General features: G+C 48.8%; 1 protein-coding gene across 2 annotated transcripts in view; it reads right to left on the reverse strand.

Annotated features, from left to right (window-relative positions):
* The window catches only part of LOC102200251 (plakophilin-3-like), a 23,412-nt gene extending 10,595 nt beyond the window's left edge, over positions 1-12,817 (reverse strand). For both annotated transcript variants that reach the window (XM_005726414.2, XM_005726413.1), the window contains exons 1-4: positions 12,516-12,817; positions 4,287-4,369; positions 1,731-2,335; positions 646-769 (exon numbers count right to left, since the gene is read on the reverse strand). In XM_005726414.2, coding sequence (XP_005726471.1) covers positions 646-769; positions 1,731-2,335; positions 4,287-4,369; positions 12,516-12,708 — 1,005 coding nt within the window. In that variant the 5' untranslated portion in view covers positions 12,709-12,817. The remainder of the gene's footprint in view (positions 1-645; positions 770-1,730; positions 2,336-4,286; positions 4,370-12,515) is intronic.
* Positions 12,818-15,143: the final 2,326 nt, after the last annotated feature.

Raw genomic sequence — 15,143 nt, forward strand, 5'->3', positions numbered from 1 at the left:
TGTCTGTCTATATGTGTGTGTGTCTGTCTGTCTGTGTGTCTGTCTGTGTGTGTGTCTGTGTCTGTCTGTCTGTCTGTGTGTCTGTCTATATGTGTGTGTGTCTGTGTGTCTGTCTGTGTGTCTGTCTGTGTGTGTGTCTGTGTGTGTGTGTGTCTGTGTGTGTGTCTGTCTGTGTGTCTGTCTATATGTGTGTGTGTCTGTGTGTGTGTCTGTCTGTGTGTCTGTCTATATGTGTGTGTGTCTGTCTGTGTGTGTGTCTGTCTGTGTGTGTGTCTGTCTATATGTGTGTGTGTCTGTGTGTGTGTCTGTGTGTGTGTCTGTCTGTGTGTGTGTCTGTCTGTCTGTGTGTGTGTCTGTGTGTGTGTGTGTGTCTGTCTGTGTGTGTGTCTGTCTGTCTGTGTGTCTGTCTGTGTGTGTCTGTCTGTCTGTGTGTGTGTGTGTGTGTGTGTCTGTCTGTGTGTCTGTGTGTGTGTGTCTGTGTGTGTGTGTGTGTGTGTGTGTGTGTGTCTGTCTGTGTGTCTGTCTGTGTGTGTGTCATGCCATTTTCTGTAGTCACTTCCTGTTTTATTTCGGTAAGTCATTTGTTCCCCCCGTGACCGCCGGCTCCACGCTAACTGTTTCCACGTGTCCCTCCTGAGGTCGTACCTGGTGTTTGGCGTCCCTGCTGTGGAAGCACTGATGCTGAACGAACGCAGCTCCAACAACCTGCAAGTGAGCGTCTGACTCGGACAGATACTTGACAGCCGTGGGCATGTCCAGATTTTGCATCCTGCACACACACACACACACACACACACACACACACACACACACACACACACACACACACACACAGTTGCATTAAAAGGTTCCTACCAGCAGTGCAGCTCAGCCTGCAACGATCTAATGCTGCTCCCTTCATTCTTTTTTCTGCTTTATCAGAATTTTTACAGATTTGTTTTTTATAAGATCAAATAAAGATTCTTTACTGTCGAGGTCTTTGGGCTCTGGACAGAAAGCTCGCTGAAAGATCTTCAGATATTAAACTCCTCCCACACCCCGGGTCACCTGTAATGAAGCTCAATGATCCCGCCCACTTTAACACTTTGCTGCAGCGAGTCAGAAAGCAGTATGCTCCTCATGTTACACCCCTCGGTGTAGCGGCAGCTAGCTAAGCCCAGCCAATCAAAATTCACCTTGCACATGATTGGTTGTTCCTATGACGACGGTGTATTGCCCTGATCACATATGAAGTGATCGTCACGTGTCCTCTGAGGCTTACGGTTGGTCACGAGTAGTAGTAGGGCTGGGCCTCTGGTTGCCTAGGTAACCCTTTAATTACTGCCCCGCACATGTGAGTCGCATAGTCACCTCTATTAACCTTAATTCTGGCCCCGCCCACTTCACATCTCTAAGGCTGCGTACATACTGGCAGCGATTTGCTCACACCGACAGCTGGTGGCTCTGGTTGCCTAGGTAACCCTCTAACATATGTACTACCAGGTCATCTGTCAGTCGTGTTATTCTTTACTCGATCGTTTCAAACTTAAAACTTGAGAGAGGTTCATCTCGCGTCTGCGCACTTCCTGTCGCTCACAGTGTCACAGAATGCTGTTCACCTACCGCGGTCATGGGTCGCCACTTCCTGTGTGTAGTTTAATGGTTATTTGCCCGTCTGTTTCGTTTAAGTGAGCTAAAGATGAATCTGATGAAGGCTAAGCTAACTAGCTAAATAAAGGAAGGTGTCTCACTCTCCCAGCGGGTCGTTGCTGTGGATCGACGCTCCATCGAAGACGTCCACTCCTTTCCCGACACTCCTCAGGCTGCGGAGCGAGGCGGCGCGGTGCATGGTCCCGGAGGTCCTGGACACGTGCTGCTGCTGGTGGTGCCACTGTGTTCCCCAGGTGTCCCCCCCAGTGGGGACGCCCCTACCGTTCCCCACCCAGCCCTCCTGGCCTAGGCTGGAGCTCTGCTGCTGCTGGTAGTGCTGCTGTCTGTTGGTGATGCGGCTGATGGTGCGGTGGGAGGGGCCTTTATAGGTGTACTGCTGTGGAAGCTCCTCCTCCTGCCAGCAACCTTTCTCCTGGGCCAGAATCCCACTGAGGCTGCGCCTCAGGGTACCTGGTGGAGGTGCAGGGAAAGAAAGCAAAGGGTTCTCTAGACGGCCGGAGGAAGTGACAGGAAGTGCCTCGTGCTCGCCCTGGGTCAGCGACTTAGAGCGTCTGCTTCTGCTGTACACCTGGGAGGTCTGAGAGCTGCTGTGGAGCACAGCCGCACCTTTGTGGGTCAGCCGGGAAGTGGTGTCCACAGCAGAGCGAGACGAGAAGCCCGAGGCAGGAAGAGGCACAGTGGGCACCTGGAGACAGGAGGCGTGGGGAGAAAGAAGGTTAGAGGTCGAACGGCTTTCTTAGAGTCTCAGTCAGATCAATAATTTGTTAACAGCTCATTAAATCCCAAAATGAAAAGTGTTCAGTGAGATTTGTTCCCGGTTGGTTTTGGACTCCGCCCGGTCCTTCCACTTCACAGTCTGGAGGAGGAGCAACGATCACGGCTGCTTGTTGTGGACGATGTCCTCCTGTTGGCAATGGAGCTGCTTGCAGCTCGCTGTGAGGTCTGAGGCCTCACAGGGCAGAGTTCCTTCTCTGGAGTTCAGAGGAGCCTCAAGTTTAAGTATCTCAGGGTCTTATTCCCGGGTGAGGCGCGAGAGGAAGGCGTGATTGATTGGCGTGACACCGAAGCTGCTGATTTACTGGTCGATCTACATTCCTACCCTCACCTATGACCACGAGCTGTGAGTGGGACTGAAAGAATGTGACTGAGGATGCGAGCAGCTTCCTCTGAAGGATGTCGGTGCTCTTCCTTAGAGATAAGGTGAAGATCTCGGTCGTTCAGGAGGAACTCAGATGTGCTTCAGGATGGGACCTGGACAGAGGAGGTGGCCTGGAGACGGAGCGAGTTTGGCTGTGGAGATGTGTGGCAGCTAAAAGGAATGTGTAATAATACTAATGTCTCGTTCCAGAAATCCAAACTCTGCTGCGAGCAGCTTAAAGGCGCAACTATTTTCGTTCCCCAGAGTCGTATCAAAACTGCTCACAGCAACCAAGGTTTGTGCAGATATCACTGCACGCCAGAGCGAGGGAGTGACACGGAGCTGTACGGGCGCAGGGAGGAGCATTTTACGGCTCTTCCTCTCCTTCGTTATAATCTGCAGGAAACGCCGTGCAGCCTCTGTATTGTTAAGCTGCAGAGGTACAGCAGCGGGTCGATGTCCTGTTTGTGTTTTGCTTTTCTTTGCATTGTTCTGAACTCTGACAGACACACAGAGGAAACAGCCCAACACAATGGCTGCTCAGTGTGAGCGCCGTGCTCCCAGCACACGTAGGTCGAGTAACAAACACTGCCGCACATTTCCAGACGGCGCAGGCAGATGTAACCTGCTGCTTTTTTATGGAGCTGAGTGGATGAAAAATCATTTCTTCAGAACGTTTCTCTTCACGGTTTCATGAGTCCCGCCCCCGTGAACTTTGAAAGGTCGTCTGAGCGGCTGGTGGCGTCCTGCAGAACAATGCTCTTTGCTTCTGTTGGAGTTCAGAGGGAGAGACGCCGCGGGGCACTGCTGTGGGTGGGGCTGATGAAGATGCTTGGACCTCTTCCTCACCCGAGTTGAATTTGAACAGAAATCATCGTCAGTCTCATCTTCGCGCTGTTTGGTGCCTGACGTGGTCAGCTGCCGACCTCCTTTTACAGTCTTTTGTTTTCACCCTCTGCTCCTGTTTCGCCACTAAAAGCTACTCGGCGATGGAAAAGATGGCGGCTTTGGCTAAAATACACACTGCACACCTGTGGTCCTGTTTTTAAATAATAATGTGCGAGGACCGACAGCAGCGTCTCATTAACACGGAGCGTCACGCTCCAAACGACAGCTTGTGTGTAACTGGGAATTATTTCAAATCCCAGGAGTGAGGAGAAGCAGCTCAGCCGAAGCTTTGTGCTGCTTCAGGATTCCTAAAAGATCACATTTAGTAATAATAAGAAAAACATTTTATTATTATTATTTTCCTCTGAGCACGAGGCTCATCTCCTCATACACTTCTATCCAATCGGGCGTCTTTAAAAGGCGCCCCCCTGCTGGATGTTACAGAAATGTCAGCCCCCCCTCCACCATGTCACAAAGAGGAAAATGACTTTTATATTTATTTACATTCAAATTATTGACGTCCCTTCTGTGTTGCAGTGGAGCTGCTCCCACCACAGTGACTCACGCGGTGTGTTTAAAGCTCTTCATCGTGTGTGTGGCGTGTACTCACGGCCATGACGCGGCTCGGCGTGTTTATCATGGATCTGGAGCTGAAACCCTGAGCGTGGCTGTAGCTCTTCATCTCAGGAGGGTCTGCAGAGAGAAGGAAGACAGTCACTCTCATTACAACTGATGCACCATCAGTCTAACCTTCACACACAAACTCCAGCCACTTTATTAGGAACACATGTACATCTGCTCATCCAATCAGCCAATCATGTGGCAGTGCATAATATCAGCTGCAGGTTACCGAGCACCAATCACAGTCAGAGGAACCGCCTCTGGGACCAGTTCAGTCCAGAGCTCATGAAACGCTGGAGAGGCTGAGAAGAACCAGAGGGGCACTCAGAGAATAAGAGACGTGTTAGAAAGAGGAGGCGCTCAGGCCACAAATACACTCAGTGTGTCATCATTTAACAAGAGGAAGAAGCACCGGGAACGTCCCCAACTCAGGCCGAAGGTGGACCAGCGTCGCCACTGAAAGACCGTCTGTGTGCAGGAATACGCCGTCCAACAAACACCGCACGCCTCAAACACAAGCTTCAGCTGCCGCCACGCGAAACCCGAGCAAAGCCCATTGATCCTAACACGTGATGCAAGCTGCAGTGAAACAGCGAACAGAAAACATCACACACAATCGAGCCGAGCAGGAAGGAGGGAGGAAATGCTGCTGGGCAGGCCGCGGGGCATGCAAGCATCAACACGTCAGAGACGAGGGAGCGGCGGTCACGCACGGCGTACAAACGGGACTCAAACCAGACCAGATCAAAGCAGAAAGCATCGACCTGCAGGTCAGCGAAGGTCGTCTGTACCCGACACACACGGCGCCTGCAAAGACCCAAAGGTTTTATGGGTTTGTGTAGATGTCATAAATGATGACACAGCAACAGACACATGAAACTGAGGTGGGCTCATACCTGCATCCACCTGCAGAAGATCATCTTCAAAGCAAAAAGATGGAAATAAACTCGACCAGCTGAGACTTCAGGATGGAAACTTATTAATCCCAAAATGAATCTTATTCTCGTTTTGGCAGCAGCAGCACAGCCTGAACTGGGACTCACTTTAATTCTGTTATTTTTGATTGAAAGGACAAATTCCTGCAAAATAAACCTTTCTTCAGATTAAATGCAGTTTAGTTATTTCATAAAGCTGACAAACAGAAAGATGACATCGTGTGTGCAGCGACTGCGGCTCAGGAGGTGGTGGATCGATCCAGACTCCAGTCTGCTGAACCCGAGCTGTGCGCGATGCATCCATGTGTCAATGCGTGTGATTGGCTGAAAAAGGCTTGCAATAAAAACAGTGCTTTGAATGCTCAGAGTGGAAAAAGCTCCATCGGTACCAGAAACACCACGAAAACGAGGAGCTGGGGTGGAGGTGGGTTACAAAGCAGCTTGCAGAATGCAGCAACTGTATGGAGGCAAAAGCAGCTTCAATAATTCATACTGTGAGAGGTTTGAGCCTCAGCTGATTGGCTGCAATCTGCAGGCTTCCTGAGCTGATGACAGAAATAAAAACGTGGTGCTGTGAACAGAATTTATGCTAAAACTCAAATTACAAACTCAAACTGAAGATGAATGAAAACAGGTAAAACAGAGAAAATCAGGCCTTGCTGTTGTGTTGGTTTGAAGGTGTGTGGAAAGTTCACACAGTGAGAAATACCAGCCACACTGTGGAAGAGCAGCAGCCGACCAACAGTCTAAAATAGGCTGTGATAACATGCTGTGAAGATTGGAGAGGAATGTTCCCCACAGGAGGTGGTCCATGAGCTTACACAGAGACCTTTACTTTCATTTCTTTGGCCTGCACTGCGTGAAGGTCGTCAAACTTAATGAACGTTTTACCTCAAACCGTCCGGATCGCTGCTTTCCACTTCGCTCAGGCTGAATCTGGCAGCACGTCCACCTGTTAGAGACGCAGCTGTGCCTCCAGTTTCCAGCAGAACATTGCTGACTAAGCAGCACAGTGATAATAGGAAACATGACATCAGTGCTCAGAGCTTTCTCACAGCCTGAGTAAAGCTGCTCTGCATCTTTCTTTCTTTCTGTGAACCATCTGAATCAGGATTCAGAGCCGGATGATCGATACATCAGAAAAGGCCGGAGGTCAGGAGAATCGAGGACCGACCCTCAACACCTTTCCACCTGTTGCATGTTGAAACTATGGAAGGCAAACTCGTGAAAGGATTCAAGCTTCAAGCTTCAGAACAGAGTTTGGATAAAGAGGACGAGACTCTGTTGGGACTCACTGATCTGTAAATATCCGCTGAAGGCTTTATTTGATATGTCGCACTGAGCTTCCAGTGAATCAGATGCTTTAAATCTCAAATTCTCAAACAGGTCAGAGACTCTAACAATACATCTCTTTGCCAAAGCGTAAGGTTAGTCCTGCTCCCTGCAGTAAGAGCTCTGGGTCAGTGTTGTAATAGGACAGAGAGGGCGAGTATTACTGAATATTGAATATAACAGTTTTCTCCAAGCCCGCAAACATGAAGTCGTGTGGCTGCTCGCTGTCCACGGGCTCAGACCCCCGTGCTGCTGCAGCTGATCCAAAATGCTGCAGCAAGAGTCCTGACAGGGACTAGAAAGAGAGCAGATTTCTCCTGTTTTGGCTTCCTGTTAAATCCAGAATTCAAAATCCTGCTCCTCACATACAAGGTCTTAAATAATCAGGCCCCATCTTATCTTAATGACCTTGTAGTACCATATCAGCTTATTAGAGCACTTCGCTCTCACACTGCAGGCCTACGTGTTGTTCCTAGAGTATTTAAAAGTAGAATGGGAGGCAGAGCCTTCAGTTTTCAGGCCCCTCTTCTGTGGAACCAGCTTCCAGTTTGGATCCAGGAGACAGACACTATCTCTACTTTCAAGATTCAGCTTCAAACTTTCCTTTTTGCTAAAGCATATAGTTAGGGCTGGACCAGGTGACCCTGAATCCTCCCTTAGTTATGCTGCAATAGACGTAGGCTGCCGGGGCATTGACCCTGAGCCTGGTTCTGCTGTAGCTGCTAGCTGTGTGCTAGGCTTCACCTCAGCTAACTGGAGTCCCTGAACTGGACTGTGTTTGTGCTGTTGGAGCCTTTCTCCACAGCATGTCTTTATCCTGTCTTCCTTCTCTCACCCCAACCAATCACAGCAGATGGCCCCGCCCCTCCCTGAGCCTGGTTCTGCTGGAGGTTTCTTCCTGTTAAAAGGGAGTTTTTCCTTCCCACTGTCACCAAAGTGCTGCTCATAGGGGGTCATATGATTGTTGGGTTTCTCTGTGTGTATTATTGTAGGCTCTACTGTACAATATAAAGCTCCTTGAGGCGACTGTTGTTGTGTTTAGGTGCAAGTTAAACAAAGAAGGACCAAAGGAGGCTTCAGCTGCAGAATCGGCAGAGACTCCTCCCACTCGTTTTTGAGGGGCTAAAAATATTGACTTTGTCATTTTAGTTTATCCTGAAATTATTTTGTTATCATGTACAAACTGAGATAACTGATCCTTTACAGTGATGAAAATTCCTCTGTCTTAAAAAAGCACTTGGGAGAATTTAGACTAAACTTTGAATTTCATTGGTGGGCTAATAATTGTTTCCTCATCTGTGGCCTTTGCAGCATTAGCTTTAGCTTCCTTTTTCTTGTTTCCTCTTCCTGATCAACCAGGGTGTGCAACAAATGCGCTGAGTGACGTTAATTACACCGAAGGGTTTTTCCCAGAGTTCGAAGCTTGTTGATGAATCTTGGTTCAAGTGTGGCTGCAGGGAGAAGCGGGAGAACCATCAGTCCAGCCTCCAGTTTGATCTTTACGCAGAAGGAAACTGAAGCAAAGCAAACACACCTCAAAATCTGAAGAACAAAGAGGACTTTCCAGCACAGACCTGAACCCCACGGAGCTTTACTCTAAAACAAAAACAGAGGCTCTGTGAACGCCGCCAGATCACGTCGGGGTCAGGTGAGAAAGAGGCGATGAATCGCACATTAGTGCGCTCACGCTGGTCGTGAACGAGGCCCGCTGTGTTTACGTGCTCCTTGAAGCAGTGCTCAAAATACCAACGGAGCAGGGAGGGGCTCCGTCATCAGTCACATCCCATTGGCTGCTCCTGAAAAACAGGCTTACTGAATATTGAGGACTTGAGCCCCGTAAGCTCGGACCAGGCGCAGTTATTTCATTGTTGATATTAAATATGAGGAGATTCGCCTCTTTTTACTAATAAGAGAATATTTAACATGTGCTTCCATGCAGACACATCCTGACTCTGTGGGTCAGACCGAGGGCCTCTTTTATCAGCCAAGAGGTCAGGAGGGGGGGTCTCCTTCCTCTCCCAGACCTTCTTTGTGAAAACAGATGTGGATCATCACAGTTCCCCTCCTCACCGACTGCTGATGTCCAAACAGACACCCCGCCTTTCTTCTTCTTTCTGTGTTATTAACGTCCATGTTTAATCTGTGATGTCACACTGCACTTTTCCGTAAAGAGGGGAAAAAACAGGAAACGGTGGAAATAACACCCACACGGCTTCACACAAATTCACATCTGTGAACAATAAACAGACTGATGTCGCCTGTGTTGGGCTCACAGTGCAAATTACAGCCGCTCAGCATTTAGCTTTGCTTTCATCGTGCAGGGTTGCTGCTGTATTTGACCACAGCACACCATCGAGCTTCTTCTCGTTTTTACCCGAACCAGAGAGTCAAAAACGAAAAGCATCCAACGTGACAGAGGCGAGCTTCGCCCGCCTCCACCCCTGTGAACACCCAGCACAGACTGGTCGTCTCTAAAGCAACAGTGTTATCTGCTGCACCCAGGCAGCATCAGTTTCCCATCACGGCTGCTGCTTCTTTCTAAAAAGACGCACAGCACTTCTGACATCATGTTAAACTTTCCTTTGTTCACTGCAAACTGTCAGATTAGCCTCAATCTGTCTGCACAGGCTCGAAGAAATCCTGAAAGTTCCTGAGAAAAACTTTCAAAGAAGTAGAAGAAATGTTCAATTTCCCAAAAGCCAGCTGGATCCCGTCGTTCATTAGTCCCTCTGTGCACCCTAAACATCACTTCCGTCCCACTTTTAAACTCCAGTTGTGACCTTTTCTGCTGATGACCCTGATAAGAAGGTCGAGTCTGTTAAAGCTCTGCGGTCTCTTCTAACACGCAGCTCATTATTTCTGGATACAAAGCGAAAGCTGAGCTCGTGCTGCGACTCAGATCTCAGACTAACTCAGTAAAACTGGCTCATGTGAACATCTGGACCTGCCCGGGTCCAGTGATGGAATAAAGATCCAGCAGACACACGGTGGAGGCGATTAGAGGCTGAAGGAGCCGTTTGGCACAAAGATTCAAACGTGTCGGGAAGAGCTCGGAGACGCAGGATTTCTAAAGAAGCGCCACTGCCTCCGCTGGGTTCGCATCCAGAACGACACCGTTAGAAGCAAAAGTCACAGAGTTTTGGGAAATGAGCTCACAGTCCAGATGTTTCACACTGGATTAAACAAACCTGCCAAACCTTCAGCTTGAAAGAAGAACATGAACATTCACCATGTTTATTTGCATCATACAGAGGGGCGGGGCGGGGTCTGTGGTTTCTTATATTAATATTATCGTGCTGCTGTAGCTCATAAGCTGCAGTGTAACTGAAAGTGGGCGAGTACTGACTCAGAGTACTGCTGGTATCGGGGTTCAGCACCTCACCCAGAGACAGCGTACGGACCGGGTATCAAACCACGACCTTCTGACAACCAGATCACCCGCTCGACTTCCTGAGCCACAGCCGCCCCAAAAGCAGATTTCTGCGTCCGTTCCTTTGAACACGTGCAGATACTGAGGTGGGAAAACGATCCGTCCACACTGAACGAGCTTCTGGTGTCTCAGCTCTGCAGAACGATGATCTGCTGCCCAAAGTATTTACACAGTCACACCTTCTTTAGGGCTGCCATGTTTTATATGCTTGATACTCACTTCTTGGTAACGCTGACAGTGAGCAGTGTGTTTGCCGTATGCTCTGTACAGATGTAACAAAGGGAAGGAGCTGGAGGAGTTTCAGGCTCTGTCTAAGCTGCCAAACATTTCACGGCCTCGCTCAGCAGGTCCAAACACACCAGCTGACCTTTCATTTCACCGCACACTCCTCAGAGAAACTACACATGACAGTTGTTTCACCAGGGCTCGAGTACCAGGGTGGCATCAGCACACCTTCAGACATGATTTACCCCCAAAGCTACTGGATTACAGCCCTGGAGGATTTGAGCACAGGGCCAGTGGTAATTTATTCCCACAGATCAGATAGTGGAGGAAATTCCCACAATTAGGGCTGGGCCATATCATACCGTTCACGGTGATACCGGTGTAACGTTGGGCAACGATAGGAATGAAACCAATGAACCTGAACTGGTTTGTAAAAATGCTGCAACTTCACTGGTGTGGAACTGGTTTAGCTTTCGTCAGATACACAACAAAGCACTATTTTTGGTAGCGCATGCTAGCGGGCCGTCGTTATTACCGTGTTGTTTGGAAAATACGGCGCACTTAAAATCATCCTTTGATTTTCTGAAAGTCGACAGAGCCCCTTATAATCCCGTGTGCCTTATGTATGAACTCTGGTTGTGTTTCTGGAAACGATTTTATGTGCACGGCGCTCGAAAATCTGTCAAATGTTTCAGTACGACTTTGCTGAGCTACGAAGCCGCACCGCTCGATGGATTGTCGGAGCATTACGGCTATTGTAGGCGGAGCCTCGCGGAGTGATACGTGCTGTGCTTCAACATAATATTACCGTACTGTGTGTGTGTATAACCTCTTTTTAAGTTTTGTGGATATTATACATGGTTATGCTGAGGATACGTCGGCCAGTTTCCACTGGAAACGCCTTTTGGTTAAACTGTCAGCAAAGAATTTGCATTTGCACTGTTACATGTTTATATAACTTTAATGCAGATAAAACAGCTGCTTGTTTCAGTGAAAACACAGTGATTTTTTTTTCACTAATAAAGTTGTGGAGTCTCGTCTCAATTATATCGTCGGTTATATCGTTATCGCAAATTTTCAAATATATATCGTGATAAATATTTTTGGTCATATCGCCCTGCCCTAGCCACAATCACAGGCGTGGAGCGACCAGCTGGACGCCATGACGCGCACTGACCTCTGACCTGGACAACAACTGGAGCTCTCCCTGATGTTTCAGGATGTCTCCTTGCAAACACGGAGGGCAACAAAGATGTGAGATGTGGACTGGCAGCTGATGGGAAACACGCTCGAGGTGATTTTTAGGTGAAGCAGCGGTACAAGGATGAGTGTGAGGCTGACGAGATTTAGCCCCCACGGAGGATAAAACACCCCTGTGGGGGGAATTCACCTCAAACTCAAAGTATGGAAGTCAAGCCCGGTACTAATACGTGGTAATGTGTTATTGTACGTACAGCATCGGCACATGCGTCACTAAAACCAGCTGTAACATTAAAGCGACTGACCATGAATAATGAAGGATAAACCCACAGAGATAAATGTGTGTAACATGAAACGAGCTCTTTGGTATCAGTCTGATCATCACTGTCAGGGGGAGTTATTATCTTTGAACTCAAACCACATTTTCCTTCCTTAAGTTTGGAAAAGTTCAGAATAAAAGTGAGAACAAAAGTGAGCAGAGACTCACATGATAGTTAAAGCAGGTTAAAGCCTGACAATCATCATGACTCTGACGTGGGAGGTTACTGTGAAGCTCACACTGGCTACAACAACTATTTTCCAGTGAGTGCACATTTTTAACCCTTTAGCACCAAGCGAGTCATAGCTTATACATCAGACTCCCCCAGAACCACCTGATCCGATCACTACATTACTCCTCGTTTTTACTTCCACGCACTAACCGACGGGACCGTGGACAGAAGGATGTGACGCATTAAATCCGTGGCTTATTGTGCTGCGATCGCTGCTTCAGTTCTGCCCCCCCCATCAATAACTGACAGACTTTAAATGGCTCTCTGTGTGAACACATGCTGGAATATTGTGTTTATCATCGTCACCTCTGCTCTTATGCTCGCTGCTCTTTTTAAAACTGAAGCCAACTCATTACATGTTTCTGTGGGGACCCCTGTGGCCCCACTGAAAAGAAATCCTGGAAACGCCCCTGACCGCTACTTTCGGGTGGGGGCAATGAGCTCAGGGAGGTGTTGGTTGAATTCCAGGAGGAGGTAACAGATACTCCACGGTGTACTTTACTGAGACTTACTCAGCCCGTTACTCTGCACTTTCAAGCTCTCACCTGTTGATCCTTCCAGCCTGCTCAGGGAGGACGACTTCCTCTCAGCCAGCCGCATCCGGACCTGCTCCCGGACCCTCCGAGCTTTCGCCACTGGGTCCGGAGACGGGCCGTCCGAGGGGACCACGTAAGCGGTGCAGGAGGAGTTGGGCTGCAGGGCGGACAGAAAGCAGCCCTCCGGGATCCCCACATTCATCCTGACGCTTCACCGAGCGAACAAAGAAAAAAGGCTCCAGGCGAACAGCGGACCGTCCGGTGCGCAGCGCAGCTCCGAGTGTCTGCAAAGAAACGGCGCTCCGTCAGCCCAGCGTCTGTGGGCGGGGCCCGAGAGTGGGGGGCGGGGGGTCTAAAATCCACCTGCTGTCAAGACAACCAGTACACAGGAGGTCTGACCTCACACGCTTACGTCACCGCAGCCCCCGTGACCTCTCCGTTCCCGCAAATATTAATAAACATGAACCCAAATAAAAACAGATTAGTGTTCAGCAGTGTAGAGACCACATACCTGCTTCACGTCAAACTCAGGTGAAGCCATCCACCTACCAGTCAAAGAGGCCACGCCCCTTTCCTACTCTGAGGCTCAAAGCTTTTACAGCTTGGACATTTCATTGACACAAGCACATTTGTCTGTGCTGTTTCTAACATTCACACACATTCATGCTCCGATGGACGCGTCCGACAGCAGCTTGGGGTTGATACCTTGTGGCTGTGGCTACAATGTAGCTGCCATCACCAGTGTGTGAGTGGGTGGATGACTGGATGTGTAAAGCGCTTTGGGGTCCTTAGGGTCTAGTAAAGCGCTATATAAATACAGGCCATTTACCATTTACCTTGCCCAAGGACACTTGGCAGGCAGACTGGGATCGAACCACCAACCTTCCAGTTAGTCGGTGACCTGCTCTACCACCTGAGCTCATAACCCCCCCTAACAGGTGTTATGAAGGACTAAATTACCTATAAAGACCAAACATTTTGTGTATCAGGCTGTAAACATGTTTGTTTTAACATTGGAGTCTATGGGGACTGACTCTCTGCTGCCTCTGCTGGACGCCAGAGGAACTGCAGGCTTCGAGTTTCAGAGTTGGCTTCATCTCTCAGGTCGAGGAGTGGAAACAACCTGATAAACTGAGTGTTGTTTAATATGAACATCCACCAGTGGAACGGGAGATACATGAGTGGAAACAAAGAGTAGGTTTGAGTTTAACCGCCTTCGAGCGCGGCTGTAAATGACTCATGAAGAAAAATGGTCACTTTGAACTTTGGTGCCGTGAACATGAGTAGAAGTTAGAAAACGTGTCTGTCATCAGTTTTGGTAAAGCATGATGTCAGGGTTACACATCTGTACGTTATGCAAGCCGATGAAAATAACCCTTCTTACCCAATCCTGATAAATGAGAGGAGCCGACAGAAGGGCCGAGCCGGGGTCAGACGTTTAGCTCCAAACTCGACTGTCGATTCACAAAAACAACGTGCTCACACTCAGACGTGTGTTTCTAATGTGTACCGACAGAACGTTAGCTGGCTTCTGTGCTTCTTTAGCAACTTTTGAACAGGGGTACGAGCGGGATTGTGAAATAAGTCGAGAGATCGTGATTGTTTAAGGGTCCAGGAATGTGGAAATAGTTGGGGGAGGTCTGGGAAGGCGAGAGTGAGGAGCAGCAATACGTCAGGAGGGAGCAGGGAGGGATCCTGCTGCAGAAACCACGGACTTTCACACAAACCACCCCATCTGGGTTTGGATGCACACAGGACTGCATTTAGCAACACACACACACACACACACACACACACACACACACACACACACACACACAGGTCACGACCTCTTTGTGTGACTTTCACAAACCCAGAAATATGTGCAGAAAGCCCTGCGGTGTGCAGCAGAGAACACGCTGCTCTGATTTTGTTTAGAGGCAACAAAGCTACAGACAAGCTGAGGTTTCAGCCCAGAAGAAGTTTCACTCGTTTGATTCTTTCCAGTTTGTTTTTTTACGGTTTGTGATGAATCTCAACTAAAAAACAAAACAAATAAAGAGCGAGACCGCCTCCCTAAAAAGACCTCTTTGGACGAGGCCTGGATCACAGAGCATCTCAGGACAGGAAATTGGAAAACCGGCAGGAATACGAGGACAGGCTCAGCTCATGGTCTGACAGTCCTCGTGATTAGTAAACGGCGTTTGTGGGAACTCCTCACACATCCTGTGGAAACAAATGAAGGTGGTGTGGGGGGAAAGAACAAAAAGGATGGTGGGGGGGGGAGGAGGACGCCACAAATCAACCTCCCAGCCAAGCGAGTGCAGGAGAGAAGCTGTTTGTCAGCGCTGCCCAAAGACCTCGACTCCTGTAACAGGGAAATCTCTCCGCCGTGATCAGACGCGATCCTGATTCTGTAACACGATCGTCCATCGACTGAAACAGTTACAGAACTTTAAAATAGGTTTTTAACTTTAAACACTGAAATGAAAAAGGAATAAATGGTGGAGAAAGGGTGGAGGAGGTGGGGGCACGGGGGCCATCCTGTAGGGCGTCAGGCCCGGGTTGCACCATAAAGCGTGTTTGGCGAACGTTTCAAGGTTCAAAGTTCAAGGTTCTTTATTTGTCACATGCATAGTTATACAAGTATAACACACA

This window comes from Pundamilia nyererei, unplaced genomic scaffold (genome assembly GCF_000239375.1).
Source record: "Pundamilia nyererei isolate P.nyererei 1_Seehausen unplaced genomic scaffold, PunNye1.0 scaffold00019, whole genome shotgun sequence".
Taxonomy (NCBI): Eukaryota; Metazoa; Chordata; class Actinopteri; order Cichliformes; family Cichlidae; genus Pundamilia; species Pundamilia nyererei.